Raw genomic sequence first — 18,201 nt, 5'->3', positions numbered from 1 at the left:
TACTAGTATTACAGTAAGCTGGTACTTTAGCACCATCTTCAGGTACTTGTTCAATACTGTGGTTTATTACTAGAAACAGCCACATAGCTTAACTTGAACGTTTTGCTTTGTCAGGAAATGTAAGTATGGTAACAGGTAACTAGGATGGACTTTGCACACATTATCAGCCCACTGGACCCTGTTCATACCACTTTCACAGCTTCCATGCCTGCCTCAGTCTAAACTGAGTCTAATGCTACTTCAGTAACTGCTAAAATGTAAATGAATGGTTGACAAATCAGTTTACAGTTCAATCATACATTCTCATGTGCAGCTTGTACTGCACTTGTGTTTATGAATACAAAGAAATCTATAGTGCTGTTACTGTAGTGACTGCACTAACGTTTTTACTGAGAGCATCACATAAACCTGAGGGAAGAGCTGATGAACACTGTCCTGCCATGTTTGTCTTAAACTCTACAATAATGCCAAAATGTAGCGGTGCCCAGCAGAGAGTCTGAGAACAGACCCAGAGCAGCACAGAGGCAGTCGTGTTCTGGGTCTAGTTGGGAACAGCTCAACATTTCCCAGGACAGGCTGAATGTGGCGGTTGGGATGTAAGAGGACTGGACTCTGGACTGCCAGCACTGTTTGTGAGAGGTAGAAAACAGATGAATGGACAGATTATGGGTCACACCCTGAATAAAGCTCAGTTTTAAAGTTGTTTGGTTGTTTTTTAATGGAGTTATCTGACGTTCCATCCCCCAACCCAGAGAGGAAGAGGGGGAAAAAAGAAAGAAAAAAAACAACAAAAAAAACAGAAAATTAAAAAGTTATTAAGAAAAAAAAACATTTTGAGGAACACACTAGAAACTACAAAACACAGAGTTTCTGAACAACTGAAATCATGGGGAAAAACAGGATGAAAATAGAAGTCTTTTCTGTTTTTAGTTACAAATTAAAACAGGAAACAAAGCATCGATTTTACATAAACTTCTGTTTAAACTTTTGATTCTGGTGGTCGTGGGGTTTTTCCTCTGAAAGGGATTCAGGAATCCACCGAGCCTGGTCCATTTCAGGAAATAGTCCAGTCCACTCACAGTGCTCTTCCTTTGACCCTAAGGAATAAAAACTTGAATGACTGTGCGCGAGCTGCACCTCTTTGTCCATGAAATCGATTCGCAATGAGCTCCAGAAAAGTGTGCAGTGTATGTGTTCGTGTGTTGGGCGTGCACGTGTGACTCATTGCACCCTTGTACTTTGAGTCCTCTCTCAAACACACTCGTGTCTCCTCTGAACCAGTCAGTAACGGGAAAGGGGGAAAAAAGTGAGAAGTAGCCAGTCGGCCAGGAAAGCAGCTGAATCCAGTCATCAACTTGTTTTTCAGTCCATCAGCTGTATTCTTGTGGCCACATGTTTCCCTGCAGCAGTCTGTGCTGCTCTGGTTTCACTTCAGTCCTTGGCCATAAATACACAAGGGGATTGTTGCTGGTAGAGGCAGCAAACGCTCTCTTCACTGCTCAGTCCAGACCAGTAGAAACCAGTATACCAGCTGAGCCAAGGTGGACACCCGTTAGCAGAGGTGAGGAAGAGGAGAGGGGTGAGAGAAAGAAGCGAAAAGAACAGATGTGAAGAGGAGAGCCACAGGTTCCCTTGTTTGTCTTCATTTGTGTCTCTGGAGAGCTTTCCTCTTCCTCCTCTTGAAGAAACAGCAGCACCTGCAACACACAAGCTGCTGTTAACAGCCTCACACAGTCAGTCATTTACATGTTCTGTGTATCTGCACAGCAGCAGCCACAGCAGACAGGGTGACGCTGCCATACCTCACCACATGCTCGTGCAAAGCCGAGCATGTGGTGCAAGCACGGTCTCACCGATCCCCTTCATTTGTTCTGCCAGGCTGCTGGGGATTTAAAACGCTGCCCTGCTGTGGTTATTTTCAGGGCTGCTCACAAGTACCTTTTCCATCAAAGACTTCCTACAGGGGGCGTTACTGCAATGGGTACAAATAAAAAGGTGTGTAGCACCCAAAAAACACCCAGTAGCTCCTGCAGTGAAAGGAGGCCTGTGATAGCCTCCTGTGTGTCCCATCGTCTGCTGCTCCATCACTGCTGATTACATTATTACTGTGTTATCCCCAAAGATGGAATCTGCCTGTGCAGTGGCTGAGAGGCACACAGATACTGTGTGATTGTATCGTCAGCTATGTTTAAAGAGCACAGCACTGTGAGAGACTTGTCAACATTCAGTGAATGCAGAGTCAGCACTTCCTGAAGCAGGAATTTTCAGAGTAAAAGTCTACTGATTTAGTGTGTGAGTGTGTTAAAGCACCACTCACAGGAACGTCCCTCGTTTCCTCAGTTTAAATCTGAGCTGAAAGAAAAAACTGAACCTACATTGAAGTGAAAGATAAAAAAAGATTGTAATTCTTGAATTCCTACTTGGTATCGTCAGCAACTTCAACCTCTGGGTTGGCTGTGATTGGTGCATTGGAGTGTCCTGCAGTGGGGTCATCCGTATTCAGCTCACCGTTGGTTGAACTCATCACCTGAAGGACAGAATTGGAGAAGCGTGATGAGCATACAGGCCACACTTCTGAAATTTGGTGGAACAAAGAAAAGAAAGCAAAAAAGTCGACATTATGTCCACATTAAGTCAGATCCAATTGTTGGTGTTTGAAAGCTTGTTTCCACACAGGTGGAGTTTGGGGTCAATTTGGGGGTTTTTCATTAAACACTAAAACTCTTCATCAGCACAGACGAGAGGATGAATTTCACCTTGATGTGGACACAACAGCTCTGCACACACGGGCGTGTCCACATGTTTTGTTGCCATGCATCACACAGCAGCACGTCTGCTTGATGGCTCAATTTGTTTCATGTGGTTTCTACAGCTGATGAAAATGTTTGCTTTTTCCTTTCTTTGAAATCTTCCTCAAACCTCTCACACGTCAGAGAAAAGTGACGAGGACGAGGCAGAGCGTGCAGTCTGACCGAAGCTCCACAGCTCCCAGCGCTTTGTGTTAAAAACACGCCACCGCCACTCCAGACGCTCACAGGTCACCAGTGGGGACGCGTGTTTAGTAACATGACAGCAGACAGCAGACTCGTTTATACAAATAATCACGGCTCTTTGCTTTGTTTATTATATACAATATTTATTTCCCAGTACTACACATGCTGCTGTGAAGCTCTCTGTGTGTTTCAGCCTTAAAAACAACATGTGCTTCCACACCTGCAGAAATCACAGACCATACATTTGATTTCAAAGTGTGAGTGTTTAGATGCAGAGATGTCAGCGCACGTTTGCTGGGCACAAAGACAAAATAAACGCAGCACGCCACTGCTGCCAGATAAAGTGTTTGACGTCATGTTACCACATGGATTATGTCACATGTAAATTCGAGGCAAACGGCAACATCCCGACACCACATCTACCTCACCACACCGTAGCAGCTGATATTTGATCATGGGCAATTGTAAAATGTGTAACTTGTACTCACAAACTATCAACAACACATGTTTAAGTAATCTGGATACTTAACGTTTCATCAGCAGAGCCACAAGTTCCACTTTTGGTTTTTTACTCTTGGTTTCAGCAATAACTACGCTGCTAATTATGAACTGATCGTCCTGCTTTGTCACTGATGTGCTCACAAACATCATCACATGACCTTTATAACCTCTCCCCCCCTCCTATTACTCTAAAGCTGACAGTAACAGGAGGGTGAAGACATAAATACTGCCAAATTAATGTAGGAGACTGTACGCTGTGCATACATGATTTGGGTAAGAACTGGTCCCACGTGTGGGGATATTTCAGCTTTGTAACAGACTTGAGATCAGCCCTGCTGCAGAGACAGAGGAAGTCATGCAGACAGACAGGTAGGCAGACAGACAGAGCCGACCCTTCCTCTCAGTACCTGGACAGACCCGCCCAGCCTATCAGCAGTGAGATGGGAGCCCAGAAGCTCTCGATTGGTCACTGGAGTGGGCTGGGACTCGCTGCCTTTCCCCTCTGGAGACTAGAGGAGCCGATCACAGGAGAAACAGGAAGGGTGGAGGTAGAGAAGAGGAAAGGTGAATTGGCGATGGAAAAGGAGGGCCGCAGAGGTGAGGTGGAACAGTGTTTGGGAGATGGAAAGAGGAGGTGGTGAGAGCAGAAAGGCAGATGGAGCAGAGGATCAGGCGAGGAGAGATGAGAATGGAGAAAGAGTGGAAAAGGAAACAGAAAAGAAACAGTCAGTATTTGGTGGAGGTGCAACATGAAGGTGAGCACTCAAGTGTGCAGTAGCATTAGAGTGCACAGGAAAGTGCACACGAAAGGAGACCCCACACAAAAAGGATCCTTCAGCTTCACCTACCATGAGGACTAACTGCTAAACCACAGTTCAAGGCTGGGTCATCATAGAACATTAAACTGAGCCTGAACTACATGAAAAACATGCATGTTTAATCTGCTGAGTCTGCATGTGCGAGCACAAACACCACCAACAGAACAAAGGCGGTCTTCTTAAATGAGTACTATGGAAACAGCATCAAAGGTCTCGCACTGGCTCGGCTGTAACCATCTGTACAAAACTAATCATTCCAAGCACACGCTCCAAATATGTGCTCATTTTTATTTTGAGTGTAAAACATCTACGCTTTGATTTCTTTGCACATTTCCAAGTACATGTAATAATGAGAAATGACACAGGGATCAAGTATTGAACACATGACGACGTGCACAGGCATGGCACCATTCTTCCACACAGTCCAGAAGGTTCTGGGTCATTCTAGCAGCTTTAGTTTGTTTCTCTGAAACTAACCGAGTTTGTTGGCTGTGTTTGGCATCAGTGTCCTCCTCGTTTCATCTTCATCATCCTGGTAGGTGGCAGCAGGTTTTTATCAAGACTCTCTCAGGACATTTTTCCATTCACCCTTCAGTTATCTGAGTCACAGTGCTGTATGCTGAAAAACAGCCCCACATCACGATGTTCTCACCTGTTGGTTTGGTGTTTTTGGGGAGATGTGCAGTGCCGTTCACCTCCAAACATGGGGTGTATTCTGACATCCAGAGGTCAGTTTTGGTCTCATGTGACCAGCCTCTACTCTCCCAGTGTTTCACAGGCTTGTCTAAATGTTGTTCAGCAAACTTTAAATGTACCTCATTATGTTTGTGCTTCAGCTATGAAGTCTTGTGTGGTGAGCGTGCATGCGAGTGCATTACTTATCGTTTACTTTGAAACAACTGTACCTGCTGATTCAGGTCTTGGTTCTCTGATAAGTCGTTTCACTTGTCTGTGTCTGAAACCTTGCAGGGAGCACCTGGTTGTGGCCCATTTACAGTGAAAAGATGTCTTTCCCACTTCTGGATTATTGTTCACAGTGGTCACTGGAACCTTCAGTAGTCCAGTAAACGTTCTGTAACCAGTGCCAACAGAGGTCACATCATGACATCATGAGATGTTTCAGGGTGAAACTCTTTATAGGCCTCTGGTTGGGCCTGAACCAGCTGGTATTAATGTGCACTTAGTGGCAGGATCATTTTTTAATTACTGAGAGACTTCAGCTGGTGTCAGGACGTCCACACAGTCTTCATGTGTTCACTACTTTTTCTCTGTGTCATTTCCTGTGTTGTTATCAACATCTAGTGAGAAGTTCATGCAATTTACAAATATATTTATTTAGAAAACAAATGTGTTCAATATTTATTTTACCTGCTGTAAATAACAAGAAAGCAGTAACAGTGGGCTTATAATGACAAATAACAGGTATGTGCTGAAGGTGTCTCTCAGTGTAAAACTGCACACAGGATCTTTAAGAATAGAAATCTGTGTGGGTAAGGGACAAGGCTGGAAAACACAACACTGATCTTCACGGCTCACTTCATCAAAAATAAAATAATAATAATAAAACACTGGTGAGAGAGAAGAAAACAAATGCTTTCTAAAAAAGTGAAGAGGCAACGCAATCCCACAGTAAACATGTTCCAGTGATCCTGAAAGGTGTTGCTACCACTAACTAAGACATCAAGGTGGAACAGCAGCCTGCAGGTTAAAACAGACTAACGTATCACTATACACAGACTGAATATACCCTGAAAAGAATTCATAATGCAGCACTCTCCACAAGACCATACATGACATCATACATGACATCACTTCTGTGAACTCGAATCTTCAACATGGTTATAAACAAAACTACCCATAGCCATAAGCATAAATACATTTGCTGTGGTTCTGGATGTTTCATTATTCTGCCCACCCAACCATAAACCAACCATAACCATGACCCAACCATAAACCAACCATAACCATGACCCAACCATAAACCAACCATAACCATGACCCAACCATAAACCAACCATAACCATGACCCAACCATAAACCAACCATAACCATGACCCAACCCAAAAGACAAAGTTCCATAATCAAAGTGTAATTCTTGTGGTGTTTTCATTATGAACACTTATGGGGAAAGACATGACCTCACCTTAGTTCTTTAAGCCATGCACAGTAAAACAGGCTTTAACATCCCACCCATATGATTGATCAATATTATATCACTAAAATATTTGTAATCATGGTACTCTAGTAGTACAAAAATAGAAGAATAAGAATGAAAAATTTATTGTGTTTATCGTGTTAAACCTTAACTGGGTATTCCTGCTATGGTTTGTTGTTACAGAGGGAACCCCTGAAGTAAGAGCCTCCATTGTCCAGTAGAGATGAACAGACAGAGGAGCAACATGTAGCCAGGTATGTGTTTCCTTTGTACAGTGAAAAGTGTGTGTGAGTGCCGACATTAATGAGGACATGCTCCACGTTTGTCTATAATCAGTGCGTACCTGGTTTTTGGTTTGTGGTGCTTTATCTCGGCTGCTCGTCTGAAGTGGAGTCTCGCTGGCCACTGGACCAATCGGAGTGGGCTAAGCACAAAACAAAGGGTTAACATGGAAAATGTACACAGCTAATACACACCTGTGCTATCAGACGTTTCCTTATTTGGGCTTACACTGGAGACAATCGACATGTCACATTAATATTACTGAGGAAACATCAGTGTGGAACATTCCATTTACCCACAAATACAGTCGCAGCAGGACACAAAGTCGCAGGGGGACACACAGTCGCGGCAGGACACACGACGCAGTCGCGGCGGGGCACACAGTCGCAGCGGGGCACACAGTCGCAGCGGGGCACACAACGCAGTCGTGGCAGCGGGTCACACGACGCAGTCGCGGCGGGGCACACGACGCGGTCGCGGCAGCGGGTCACACGACGCAGTCGCGGCACACAGTCGCAGCGGGGCGCACGACGCAGTCACGGCGGGGCACACAGTCGCGGCGGGGCGCACGACGCAGTCGCGGCGGGTCACACGACGCAGTCGCGGCGGGGGGCACACAGTCGCGGCGGGGGACACAGTCGCAGCGGGGCACACGACGCAGTCGCGGCGGGGCACACAGTCGCGGCGGGGCACACAGTCGCAGCGGGGCGCACGACGCAGTCGCGGCGGGTCACACGACGCAGTCGCGGCGGGTCACACGACGCAGTCGCGGCGGGGGGCACACAGTCGCGGCGGGGGACACAGTCGCGGCGGGGCGCACGACGCAGTCGCGGCGGGGCACACAGTCGCGGCGGGGCACACAACGCAGTCGCGGCAGCGGGTCACACGACGCAGTCGCGGCGGGGGGCACACAGTCGCGGCGGGGGACACAGTCGCAGCGGGGGACACAGTCGCAGCGGGGCACACGACGCAGTCGCGGCGGGGCACACAGTCGTGGCGGGGCGCACGACGCAGTCGCGGCGGAACACACGACGCAGTTGCGGCAGCGGAGCACACGACGCAGTCGCGGCGGGGCACACACAGTCGCAGCGGGGACACACAGTCGCAGCGGGGCGCACGACGCAGTCGCGGCAGGACACAGTCGTAGCGGGACGCACGGCGCAGTCGCGGCGGGACACAGTCGCAGCAGGACGCACGATGCAGTCGCACGACGCAGTCGCAGTGGGACACGCAGTCGCAGCGGGGCACACAACGCAGTTGCTGCAGCGGAGCACACGACGCAGTCGCGGCGGGGGACACACAGTCGCAGCGGGGGACACACAGTCGCAGCGGGGGACACACAGTCGCAGCGGGGGACACACAGTCGCAGCGGGGGACACGACGCAGTCGCGGCAGCGGGACGCACGACGCAGCCGCGGCGGGACGCACGTTTTTAAAGAAAACGTTGTAATAAGTCAGCTTTGTATAATTCAGTAGAAATAAGCAGTGCTATTGCAGACAGCTGAGCTGGACAGTGTGTTCAGCTTGTTCTCAGAGCCACAGTGAACCATGGAGGGAGACAGCACTGCTGAAACTAAGGCTACGTTCACACTGCAGGCGAAAGCGCATCAAATCCGATTTTTTTGACCCTATGCGGCCCATATCCCATCATATCTGATGTGTTAGAAAGCGACTGCTGTGTGAACGGTCATGCCGCATTAAATCCGTCTTTTAAGTCACTGACACAAGACAGACGCCAATTATCAGCGCCGGAGAAGACATCGCGAACGCTTCCTGGCCATCCAGTGTAGATGTTAGTGAAACTGTTGGGAAGACAGCGTGAACATTTTATTTGTACTGTATTTTCTGCAGATTCTGACAGAAATCTGCAACTATCCTTTGAAGCACCGCTCCTCTAAAACAGCGATACGGATAATTATTAGGCCATATGTAAATAACAAAATAACTTTATTACTTAAAGCAAAATGGTGAAACAAAGTCCGAAACAAGTCTTTATATTAAGGGCCATCAGTCAAACAATATTGTTTGCTCTGGGTCTAAACAGAGCGCGTTGTGTGTGACGTCTTCTTTTGCGCATGCGGGCCGCTTTGAGCGTTCACACTAGAGCGCGTTTGATGTCGCATTTTATTTGTAGTGTGAACAAGCAGACAAAAAAAATCGGATTTGATCAAAAAATCGGAATTGAGCATTAAGACCTGCAGTGTGAACGTAGCCTAAGACACCAGACTGTTTTTATCTCTCCAAGTAGTTACACTGTTTTTACAAACTTGGTTGTTTTAACAAACTCGGGGGTGCTGCTCAGTGCTCCTATTTTTTGCAGCTGTTCCTGACTGAAAATTGCTGTTGGCTTTCAGTTGGTCCAACACATATTATGGGATAGACACCTCTAGTCAAGCCTTCAAACTGGATCACCAGTGATATCTGAGGCCCTGACTGCACGTATACAGCCCTGTAATCACAGTCATCCCTTAGTTTAAACCCTTTTCACTAAGATGTGAACCGCTCCTGCTGCCCACAGAGCCCACACACTGTCAGCTCTGCTGTCTGCTGCTGGTCCCACTGCTTCGTTGGTGGGTAGGCTGCCTGCAGAGGGAGTCCTTCCCCTGTTAAAGGTGTCTCCCTCTCTCCTGTTGTGGTGCAGTTTGTTCTGTTTCTAATAACCACCCATGTTCAGGGCCATCAGAACCTGTGGCCTGACCCTTGGTGAGAGACTGGACGGGCACCCTTTGGTTTGTGATTTCTGGCACCCTTGCTCCAGCCGTTCATATAAAATGCTGCATAATGAAGAATACATGAGGAACTGCGTCTGTGTGGAGGACAGGATCTAAACTGGTGCAGTTTCAGTTCCTGTAAACACAGCCCATCAATCACTTCATCATGTACTGAACCAACCTTAGCTCTGAGCCTGCAACAAGCCACACAGTGCGTTCAACACAACACACACACACACACACACACACACACACACACACACACACACACACACTAACCAGTGGCTTCCCAGTCCAGTCGTACTGGTAATCAAAGATGTATCCATTTCTGTCAAAGAGGTCTGTGAAGAGCTTCCTCAGATAGTCGTAGTCTGGCTTCTCAAAGAAGTCGAGCCGACGCACATAGCGCAAGTAGGTGGCCATCTCTTCTGTTACATACACACAGACAGGTATGAGACCACCCAACCCACACAGACGCACATACATGAAATAGGCTTTTCTAAAGAGTCAATACAAACCTGGGAAGTTCTCACAGAGGACCTCTATTGGGGTGTCTCTTTTTGTGTCTCCTATCTTCTGATAACGTTCTTTCAGAGTGTCAGCCTAATGAAGAGACACACAGTGAGCCATTTGTATGCAGAGTAACTGAAGACAAGTCCGAACATGAGAGGAAAGCGAAGAAAACAAGAAGGGGCTGGACCGATGGAAAGCTGCCCGTCTCCTCACCTTGAGTCCCTGCCAGGGCAAGCTGCCTCGCAGGAAGTACATGAACATGTGGCCCAGAGCTTCCAGGTCATCCCGCCGGCTTTGCTCTGCAACAACACGAGAGACCAGGCTTAGACGGCGTGGCTGGACCGCAACAACATGCCACAGTCTGCCACAGACAGCCCCAGAATGGTAAATGTGTCATATCAAACAGTCTTTGACCACATCAGCACTTCATTACAAAGTCAGGCTGAACACGTGACACTCAGCTCCTCTGTTCACATGCCTCTCTTCAGAGTTTCACATGTTGAAGCACCAGCTGCAATTTCAGTCCTTCACCAGCACTTAGTACTGTGTCTGACTGCATCCTGTCTAACTAAGACAGACTTAAATACCACATATGTTAAAATAAGTCTATTTGAATTATCAGCTGGCACAGTGGCCACACAATGCAAGAGCTGCTGTCATATATGGGCACCTGCCATGTGTAAATATATGACAGGATGAAGACGCTCACCTTTCCCCAGATGTGTATTTATGCTCATGTATCTAGCAGTTCCAGTTAGACTCTTGTGTTCTCTGTAAGGGATGTGCTGCTTGGTCTCTGGGTCAATGTATTCTTTCGCCAGGCCAAAGTCGATGATGTGGATCGTGTGCTGCCTCTTGGAACCTGGTCGGCCAACCAGGAAGTTCTCGGGTTTCACATCTCTATAGATCAGGCTTCTGGTGTGGACAAACTCCATACGAGTTATCTAGGGGACAAGACGAGAGCAGAACCGATTCAGCGACTCCGTAAACTACCGGTGGTTAACGTCTGAACACTCAAATGTGAAAACTTTGACTTACCAGCTGTATGGCTATCATAAGTACAGTCTTTAGAGAGAAAGTCCTGTCACAGAGGTCAAACAGATCTTCTAAGCTGGGTCCCAGTAGCTCCAGAACCATAGCATTGTATTTACCACATGGTCCAAAGTAAAACACCTGGGGTACACCCTCTGGGTGTCCAATGGAAGAACAAAGCATAGTTGATGGACTGTGATCACTCCTCATTTTCAAAGATAACATGTAGGGCTGTGCGATGTGAGGAAACATCTATCGTTTCATATTAGACGCCATCGTTTGTTTCGTGGTTTCGCAAAATCCACTGTTTACGACGATACTTTCTCATGGTTTGATGCAGGCGCAGAGAATCCCAGCATGGCCGGTGAAGATGAGGCCAGGTAGCTCCAAACAAACCGAGGACCTTATTCCTAAACGAGGGGCTGCCTCTGCAGCACGGACACGGTTTGGTCATGGAAAGTCTGACACGCACCAGAAAACTGTACTATGCAAGTTATGGTGCAAACGCTCCCACCACAGACAAAATGCACTCATTCACAAAGCATGCCATAAAACTATTGCTGGAAAAGGCAGCAGTACCACGAATTTATTCCACCAGCTGAAAGGTCATCCACTGCAAAATGAAGTGTTTTAAGCTCAGCGTGTCAACGCCTCCCCACGCCCCTAAGAACATACCTGTGACTGCTCTACGTCAGTCGCTGTCTGCACTTTTGTTTCTGTAATTTGAGGTCATCACAATTTTTTATCTTACAATTTTTATATGTTATAAGCACAAAGGAGCACATTTTTAATTGCAACTGTTTTGTCTCCTGAAATCTGCAGCACTGTATGGCTGAAAATGACATTTGTATATCGCGTATGGTGATATCAGATGTTCCTCATATCGCCCAGCCCTAAGAACGTATGTAAGTGGCTGACAGCTCAGGACTAAATACTAAAAAGCTATTTAAGACAATTCCAGAGTCAATAATGCAGCTCATTCATCCAGCACTTGGACTGGTGCCCGTCTCAGCTGACACTGGGTCCAATGGGGAGGAAGGTATGCACAGAGACCTCACCTGAACTTCCCAGCTGTTTGTAGAAGCGATATTCTAGATGGAGTTGTGGCGCTCGTGACTTAATAGGTTCCTAAAAAAGAGAATAATGTTAATTTAGACAAATTCCTAGAATTAACCTCACAGCGATGAGCTCATCAGAACACCATGGATTTGAATCTGAGTGCAGGCCTTTAAAAAAAACGTGTTTTAATCGACTGATTGACATCAGGACGAGAGGTGTTCGACATGCTTAGACCCACAGAATCCACCACCTGGTCACAATGATCAACAACAACAACAGGAGGTGACCAGTAAGCTGATGGTGTTTGTGCAGCGGTCCCTGAACTCAAGGCAGACATCAGCCTAACCATGCGTATGTATCCTATGATGTATCCTTGATGTTAAACCAACCAAATGTGTTGCTACAATTCTAAAATGTTAATAAACAGAAACGTATGTTTACCAGTTTGATGGCCACATATTCATTGGTGTAGAGGTTCTTTCCAAGCCGAAGCTCTCCAAAGTTCCCGCAGCCAATCTTCTTTCCAACCCGGAAGTTTGGGCCGACCATCAGAACCCCAGAGTTGGAGCCAGCTCCCCGCCCGTGCCCCGGTCGGCTCCCGGTCTTCCCAGGCATCCTCTTTGCATCCTCTGTCTCCCCCTTTCCTCCGCCTCCTCCCCCGCCCCTCCTCCCCCGACTCCTCGCTTGTCAAAGTCCATCAGTTTGTGGTAGCCTGGCCTCTCCACGATTAAGCCGATTCCATACAACCAAAATAACCACCAAAACAAAAGCCTAGCAGTTAGCCTCTCAGACACTGGCTGAGCTCAGGCAGCTTGGTTTTAGCTGATTTTAGTGAGGAAAGACGCTACGGTGAGATGGGGTAGAGCTGATGTGGATGAGTGAATGAATGAGAAATGAAAAGATGAAGGGGTGAGGGGGGACCACCACGAATGACTGTAAACCCCCTTGTAGGGGCCAGAGATGCTAATAGAAAGGATGAGGTTAAAGGCCTGTATTTAACCATATGCTAACATGCTATTATGGACGTGGAAGCTGTACCAGCTTCAGGTTCAGACATAACAGCAGACAGGAAGAGTCGGGAGGTTTTTCCACATCTGACACTTGTGATACTTTAGTTCTCTGATTTAGTGACACAAGTGTAAGCTAGCGGGCTGTAGTGCACGTGGCCCACAGAGACAACCCGGCTGTTTGTTCCTATAACACAACAGGTGAAGCTTTGACCCCTGGGTGAGAGCAATGCCGCGTGTTGAACCACCTAAGGGGAAAAAAAAAAACAGAAAAAAATGAATATCAAATATTGCAGTGCCGCCATTTTCACTGTGTAAACTATAGAGCACATGGACCAGAGAGTTTCCTCATTAGAAGAGTGTCTAACTGGTTTATCTCAGAGCGCTGAACTCAAATTACATTAAAGGAATACTCGGATAACAAGCAGCAATGAAACTCTCTGAGAGAGCTTCAGGCTTCAGACAGGAAAGAAAACTCACAGCTGATAGTTGTGCTGCAGCCATTATAAGGCAGAGGAGCAGCCGACTGCCCCTTTTTAAATCTAACAACGTTTCATGGAGCAAGAGTCTGGAGTTTCAAACGTGTCGCAGACATCACAGGATGGCAACAGAAAACCAGAGCACATCTCCCTTCAGGAGGTTTGTGTTTGGCTCTTCTGATAGGAACACCCATCCTGGATACTCCAATTCCTTCATTTCCTCCTCAGTTTTCCTCTCACTCCATTAGTTCCTTCACATCCCTGGTATTCTATTCCAGGCTCCCTTTTCTCTTCCTACTTACTGAGGTCCAAGCATGAAGTAAGAATGACTTCAAGTCAAACTTGTAGATATTTTATGGGCCGAGACTCACGTGGGCTCATGAGTCAGAAGCCAAGCTAAACAACAACAAACTTGAAGTTTAGCACTTCAGAATAACGTTTCCCACCCACACTGGTATAAAAGCTCAACTGTCAGTCAAACTTGTGCTGTGTTGATGTGATGTTCACTTCACAGTAATGATGTGAAGGGCACAGAGAGCAGGACCAAAGAGGGAACGGAAATCTGGGAGAGAGCAGCGAGTTCCTCTGACGCCGCTAACAGGAAACACTGAGCCGTGATCCCGATGAAGCAGAACAACGGATGAACCATGACTGGAAGAAAAGGCTACCGAGTTGTAATAAGCATTATTATAATGTCAAAAATCTAAATGCATCTTTATTCAGTTTAGAGAAATACAATAACGTTGACCTAGAGGGAAATTACAGTTTACAGAAACATAAAACACTGACGCTCAGCAGACATCAGCTATATGCCCACTGTTACAGCTGATAAAGCTGAAAGTGATAAAAGCAAAGGGGACACGGGACAAACACCCATCATGTTATGAGCGTTGATGTTTGTGCAACTTCCCTTTGGACACACGTGTGTTTTAACTACCACAAACACAAAAAAACAGCTAATCTCAGCATAATCAGGCAAACTGTTAATGAGCTTTGTGTGCTCCATGTTCTGAAATAAAACAGAATCAGTAGTAACAGGCAGCCATCCTAAACCGAGGCCTTGTAGTAACTCTGATGTGTAGAAGGCCAACTTTGTTCAGGTGAGGGAAGCTCGGTGCTCCCGACATCACACAGTATCAGTGCAGGACGGGAGGAAGCAAAGACGAGCGTTTTCCAGAATGGTGCGCTCTGATTGGTGACCGTACACGAGTCTTTGCTGCCTCAGTAGACATGGCGACTACAACACGTCACAGTAAGTTTGAGCGCAGCAAGGATTAACGTGATGCGACTCGCACCATTGCTGTCGCCTGGAAACTTCTCTCTTAACTACAAACAGACCCATGATTCATTTCAGCAACGAGTGCCGGCATTCAAGATGATCGAGAAACGAAGGAAGCAGAACAAACGCTTGTTCGTCCGAACTGCCACATGCGTCCATCCCAACACACAACTACATGTACCCACACTGATAAAGTGACAGCTGAACACCAATCTACAAGAATAACATTTACCAAATGAGAGGCTGCAGCTGCCACTGGCTCTGACAAAATGAACGGCTTCATTTTAATCACCTTTAGTTCTCCAAATGAGAGAATTAGGCTACTTAACAAAAAGGCTCGTCACATTAGACTCAGTTATAAAACGTCGCTCTGTTACGATCCCCGGCAACAGCAGAGCTTTCTGTAGCCTCACACAGAGCTCTTGGTCAGGTTCAGCAGCTCACAGGGAAAAACGACAGACAAATAAATAAACTCAACTACACAAAATTGCAGCTTCATTAAGGCTTCCACAAGGAATACCAATATCCATGCTAGACTGGAAAACATGCATCCACAATGCATATTACACAACACAGGCCAGCTCCTTTCTGTATGGAGTTTGAATGTGACTTTCGAGCAGTCCAAAGACATGCGGTCAGCAGGGTTACGTTAACTTTTACATTGCCCAAAGGTGAGAGTGCAAATGGCCGTCTGTTTGTGTCAGCCCTGCCAGAGACGGGCCACCTGTTCAGGTGTGCCCGCCTCTCTGGGACAGGCTCCACTCCCCCACAACCCTGAACTGGATAAGCTTAAGAAAATGGATAAAGCAGTCAAAGCATCTAACAAATATCTATGAAGCCCTGAAATCTACACATGAGTCTTGATCTTAAGTGCTGAACTTTTATCTGCACTGAAACCACACTTACAACAAACCTGACACAGGTTTTTAAACTGTTTTTGTGACTTTGCTGGAGAGTGAACACCTGTGTGGTGTATGCAGGACAAATCTTTAATGCAATCTATAAGATGAACAGAAATGCACACTGCTGAAGCTCAGAAACAGCATGTACCTAACCTTCGAGTGGGTGACGTCAGGTGTGGACGGATTATGAAAAACAGAATAACAAATGTTTTGACCACAGACCTGATCACTTGATTCTGAACAAAAAGATGAACTCCATCGCTTTTAGGTATTACCTGCGAGCTGAAGGTTACCTCAACGTTACAGGTTAATGAGACCAGAGTAACGGGCCATACACAGCCCTACCTCACAGAACCAGAATATGAAACCTTGATGTGATTCTGCACATGTTTGTATTTGGATGGTGGTTTCAGAATATTTACATTTTCAATTTGTAATAATGAGCAATGAAAACTTAAAGGCTGGTTCCAACATTTGTATTGGGTTTTTTAGTGAGTAATAAAAACAAACATCTGCCCTGTCAGGTTTGTGTGAAGCCTGAGCAAACACAAAGAACATCCTCCTCTGCCAGCTGACCACAGTATGGAGGCTTACTAAGAACTTCTGCGTGCACTTCCTGGGAGGTGATTTAAAAACAATACTACTGGCCTCATCTTAGCCATCATGGTCTCAGCCTGCACCAGGCTCCCTTACACTGCTGAGCCAATCAGTGTATGACAGTATATTACCATCCCTGCTCTTTGTTCACCTGCTGTTATAGCAGACCATATCTGAAATGCATCTATCCTGATTATCAGATATGTGTGTATCAATTAGCTCACCGTATTAAAACCTACTGAGTGCCTGTCGTGCAGCTGTAAACAAACAAAAAGACATTACTCCGTTCATTTGAACCAACTGTTAGCAGACAGAAATGACTTCTTCATGAGGTCTGTAGGAGAAACACAGCATATCTAAATGCATCGCCATGGCCTCGTCTCACCACCCACACTCCACAGTTCTTACTCATTTCTGCTGTCAACGTTTTACAGCTACAGACAGAAAGCTTTAGAGAGGCTGACCTGAGAAGCTCTGCTAACGGTTAGCTGACTGTAGCACGTCTCAGGACGGGGAGAAGCCACTGTGTAGTCTGATAACTAAACACCTGCATTTATTACACGACGTTAGCTGCTAGCCAGAGCTGGGAATTATTATGGTGTTACTGTTCGTCAACTCTCAATCAAGCTAGGTAGCGCAGGAAGTTAGATTTAGGCCACATTAGTTTGTGTGTGGTTGGCCCATAGACTGCAGCTTGAGAATGTCAGCTTCATTGAAACAAATTTAAAGTGGCTAACTGCAGACAGTGCTACAGTAAGCGGAGCAAAGCCATATAAAATGACTCCCAAGGTAATCAGACGACACTGAATAGTTAGAGGATTCGGCTAGCGTAGCTAAGCACTGCCTGTCAGAAGCTAACGCTGGCTAGCATGATAAGCAGCCAGCTAAATAGCCAATGTTGGCTAACGCCGAATTTGTGCTCGTACACAAACACGGTTAGCTCGTTTACAGACAGAGCTCACGTACGTACCCGCTCTCGATGTTTTTACGCTGACCTTTCGTCTCTGTTTTTCTAACTTGTTATAAACTGTTCGCGTTTTCTTCGTCTCACTTTCCTGCTCATCTCTTTTCTATGGTTGTTTGGCTAACCAGCTGAAAAGGCTCGCCAGTGAACCTGAACGCAATTTGCGTGGATGTAGACGAGAGCTACGCAATAAACGAAGGGAACCAGCGCAGGGCCCTTTGAAGAATACCCACAGCAACGCTTCTTGTGCGTGTCTGCGCCTGTACGTGAGCGGGGGCCACGCACACTTCAGTTGGTGCAGAAAAGTTTAAATATTAACTTTCAGCACTACTTTCTGTCCGTGTTTTATGCAAAGCTGTACGAAAGTTTTTGTGTGCAGTTCAGCATATTTTTCTCAAATGTATGTGGACAAAATATAGACAAACAAAACCAAACCATAACAATCTTCTCATTACACACAGTCCACACTCTTAAAACGAAACATTTCACATATAACCACGTGCTCCATAAAACCCTCAGCCTTGTTAAAACGTTATTATTGTCTGCAGTCTGGCCAAACGGAGGCACGTTAGTTTTTGTTTAGTTTGTTTCAAACTGTTGTTGATAGAAATCATCACAGGCATCAATATGACGCTATTTTATTATAATGATTGTAAAAACAAGAACACGACTGACAAATTTGGATTATTTTGTTCTCTAATCCACACAGAGTCTAGTATATATGATATACATTATACACTGCCCTAAATCTGTGAATGAGTGGTGCTGAGGGTTCTGTAGTACTTTATTATTATTTTAAAAAAAATGGATTTGACAGCGGTGATCATGATTGGCTACAACTGCTCGTTTCTATTCCCAGGACTCTTTGGACTGGCCTATTCTCTGAACAATCAGAAGGTTCAAGCACTC

At 46.2% G+C, this 18,201-nt stretch overlaps 1 protein-coding gene across 5 annotated transcripts; it reads right to left on the bottom strand.

The window, feature by feature from the left end:
- Positions 1-692: 692 nt before the first annotated feature.
- Positions 693-17,452, bottom strand: LOC100701968 (casein kinase I). 5 transcript variants are annotated; one of them, XM_003459180.4, is made up of 12 exons: positions 17,299-17,452; positions 12,506-13,319; positions 12,064-12,133; positions 11,012-11,160; positions 10,683-10,917; positions 10,187-10,272; positions 9,979-10,063; positions 9,740-9,888; positions 6,811-6,891; positions 3,902-4,003; positions 2,421-2,527; positions 693-1,697 (listed from the first exon to the last, which is right to left on the bottom strand). In XM_003459180.4, the coding sequence occupies exons 2-12, from the start codon at positions 12,677-12,679 to the stop codon at positions 1,643-1,645; spliced, it is 1,293 nt and encodes a 430-aa protein (XP_003459228.2). In that variant the 5' UTR covers positions 12,680-13,319; positions 17,299-17,452; the 3' UTR covers positions 693-1,642. The 5 variants fall into 5 exon arrangements, with proteins under 5 accessions (XP_003459228.2, XP_005464587.2, XP_019203653.1 ...); XM_005464530.4 differs by having other exon boundaries at positions 9,740-9,885; XM_019348108.2 differs by lacking the exon at positions 17,299-17,452 and adding an exon at positions 16,793-17,235.
- Positions 17,453-18,201: the final 749 nt, after the last annotated feature.

The sequence above is a fragment of the Oreochromis niloticus genome, linkage group LG18 (genome assembly GCF_001858045.2).
Source record: "Oreochromis niloticus isolate F11D_XX linkage group LG18, O_niloticus_UMD_NMBU, whole genome shotgun sequence".
NCBI classification, from domain to species: Eukaryota; Metazoa; Chordata; class Actinopteri; order Cichliformes; family Cichlidae; genus Oreochromis; species Oreochromis niloticus.
The sequence above is the reverse complement of the archived record's forward strand: the minus strand, read 5'-3'. Positions and strand labels throughout refer to the sequence as shown.

Bases quoted from the DNA above. Each gene is read 5' to 3' on its own strand.
- LOC100701968 (XM_003459180.4), bottom strand. From the start codon at position 12,679: ATGCCTGGGAAGACCGGGAGCCGACCGGGGCACGGGCGGGGAGCTGGC. The intron at 6,892-9,739 runs GTTAGTGTGTGT...TTTTGTGCTTAG, and splicing joins ACTGGACTGGGAAGCCACTG to CCCACTCCGATTGGTCCAGT. The intron at 4,004-6,810 runs GTACGCACTGAT...CGGCTCCTCTAG, and splicing joins CACCACAAACCAAAAACCAG to TCTCCAGAGGGGAAAGGCAG.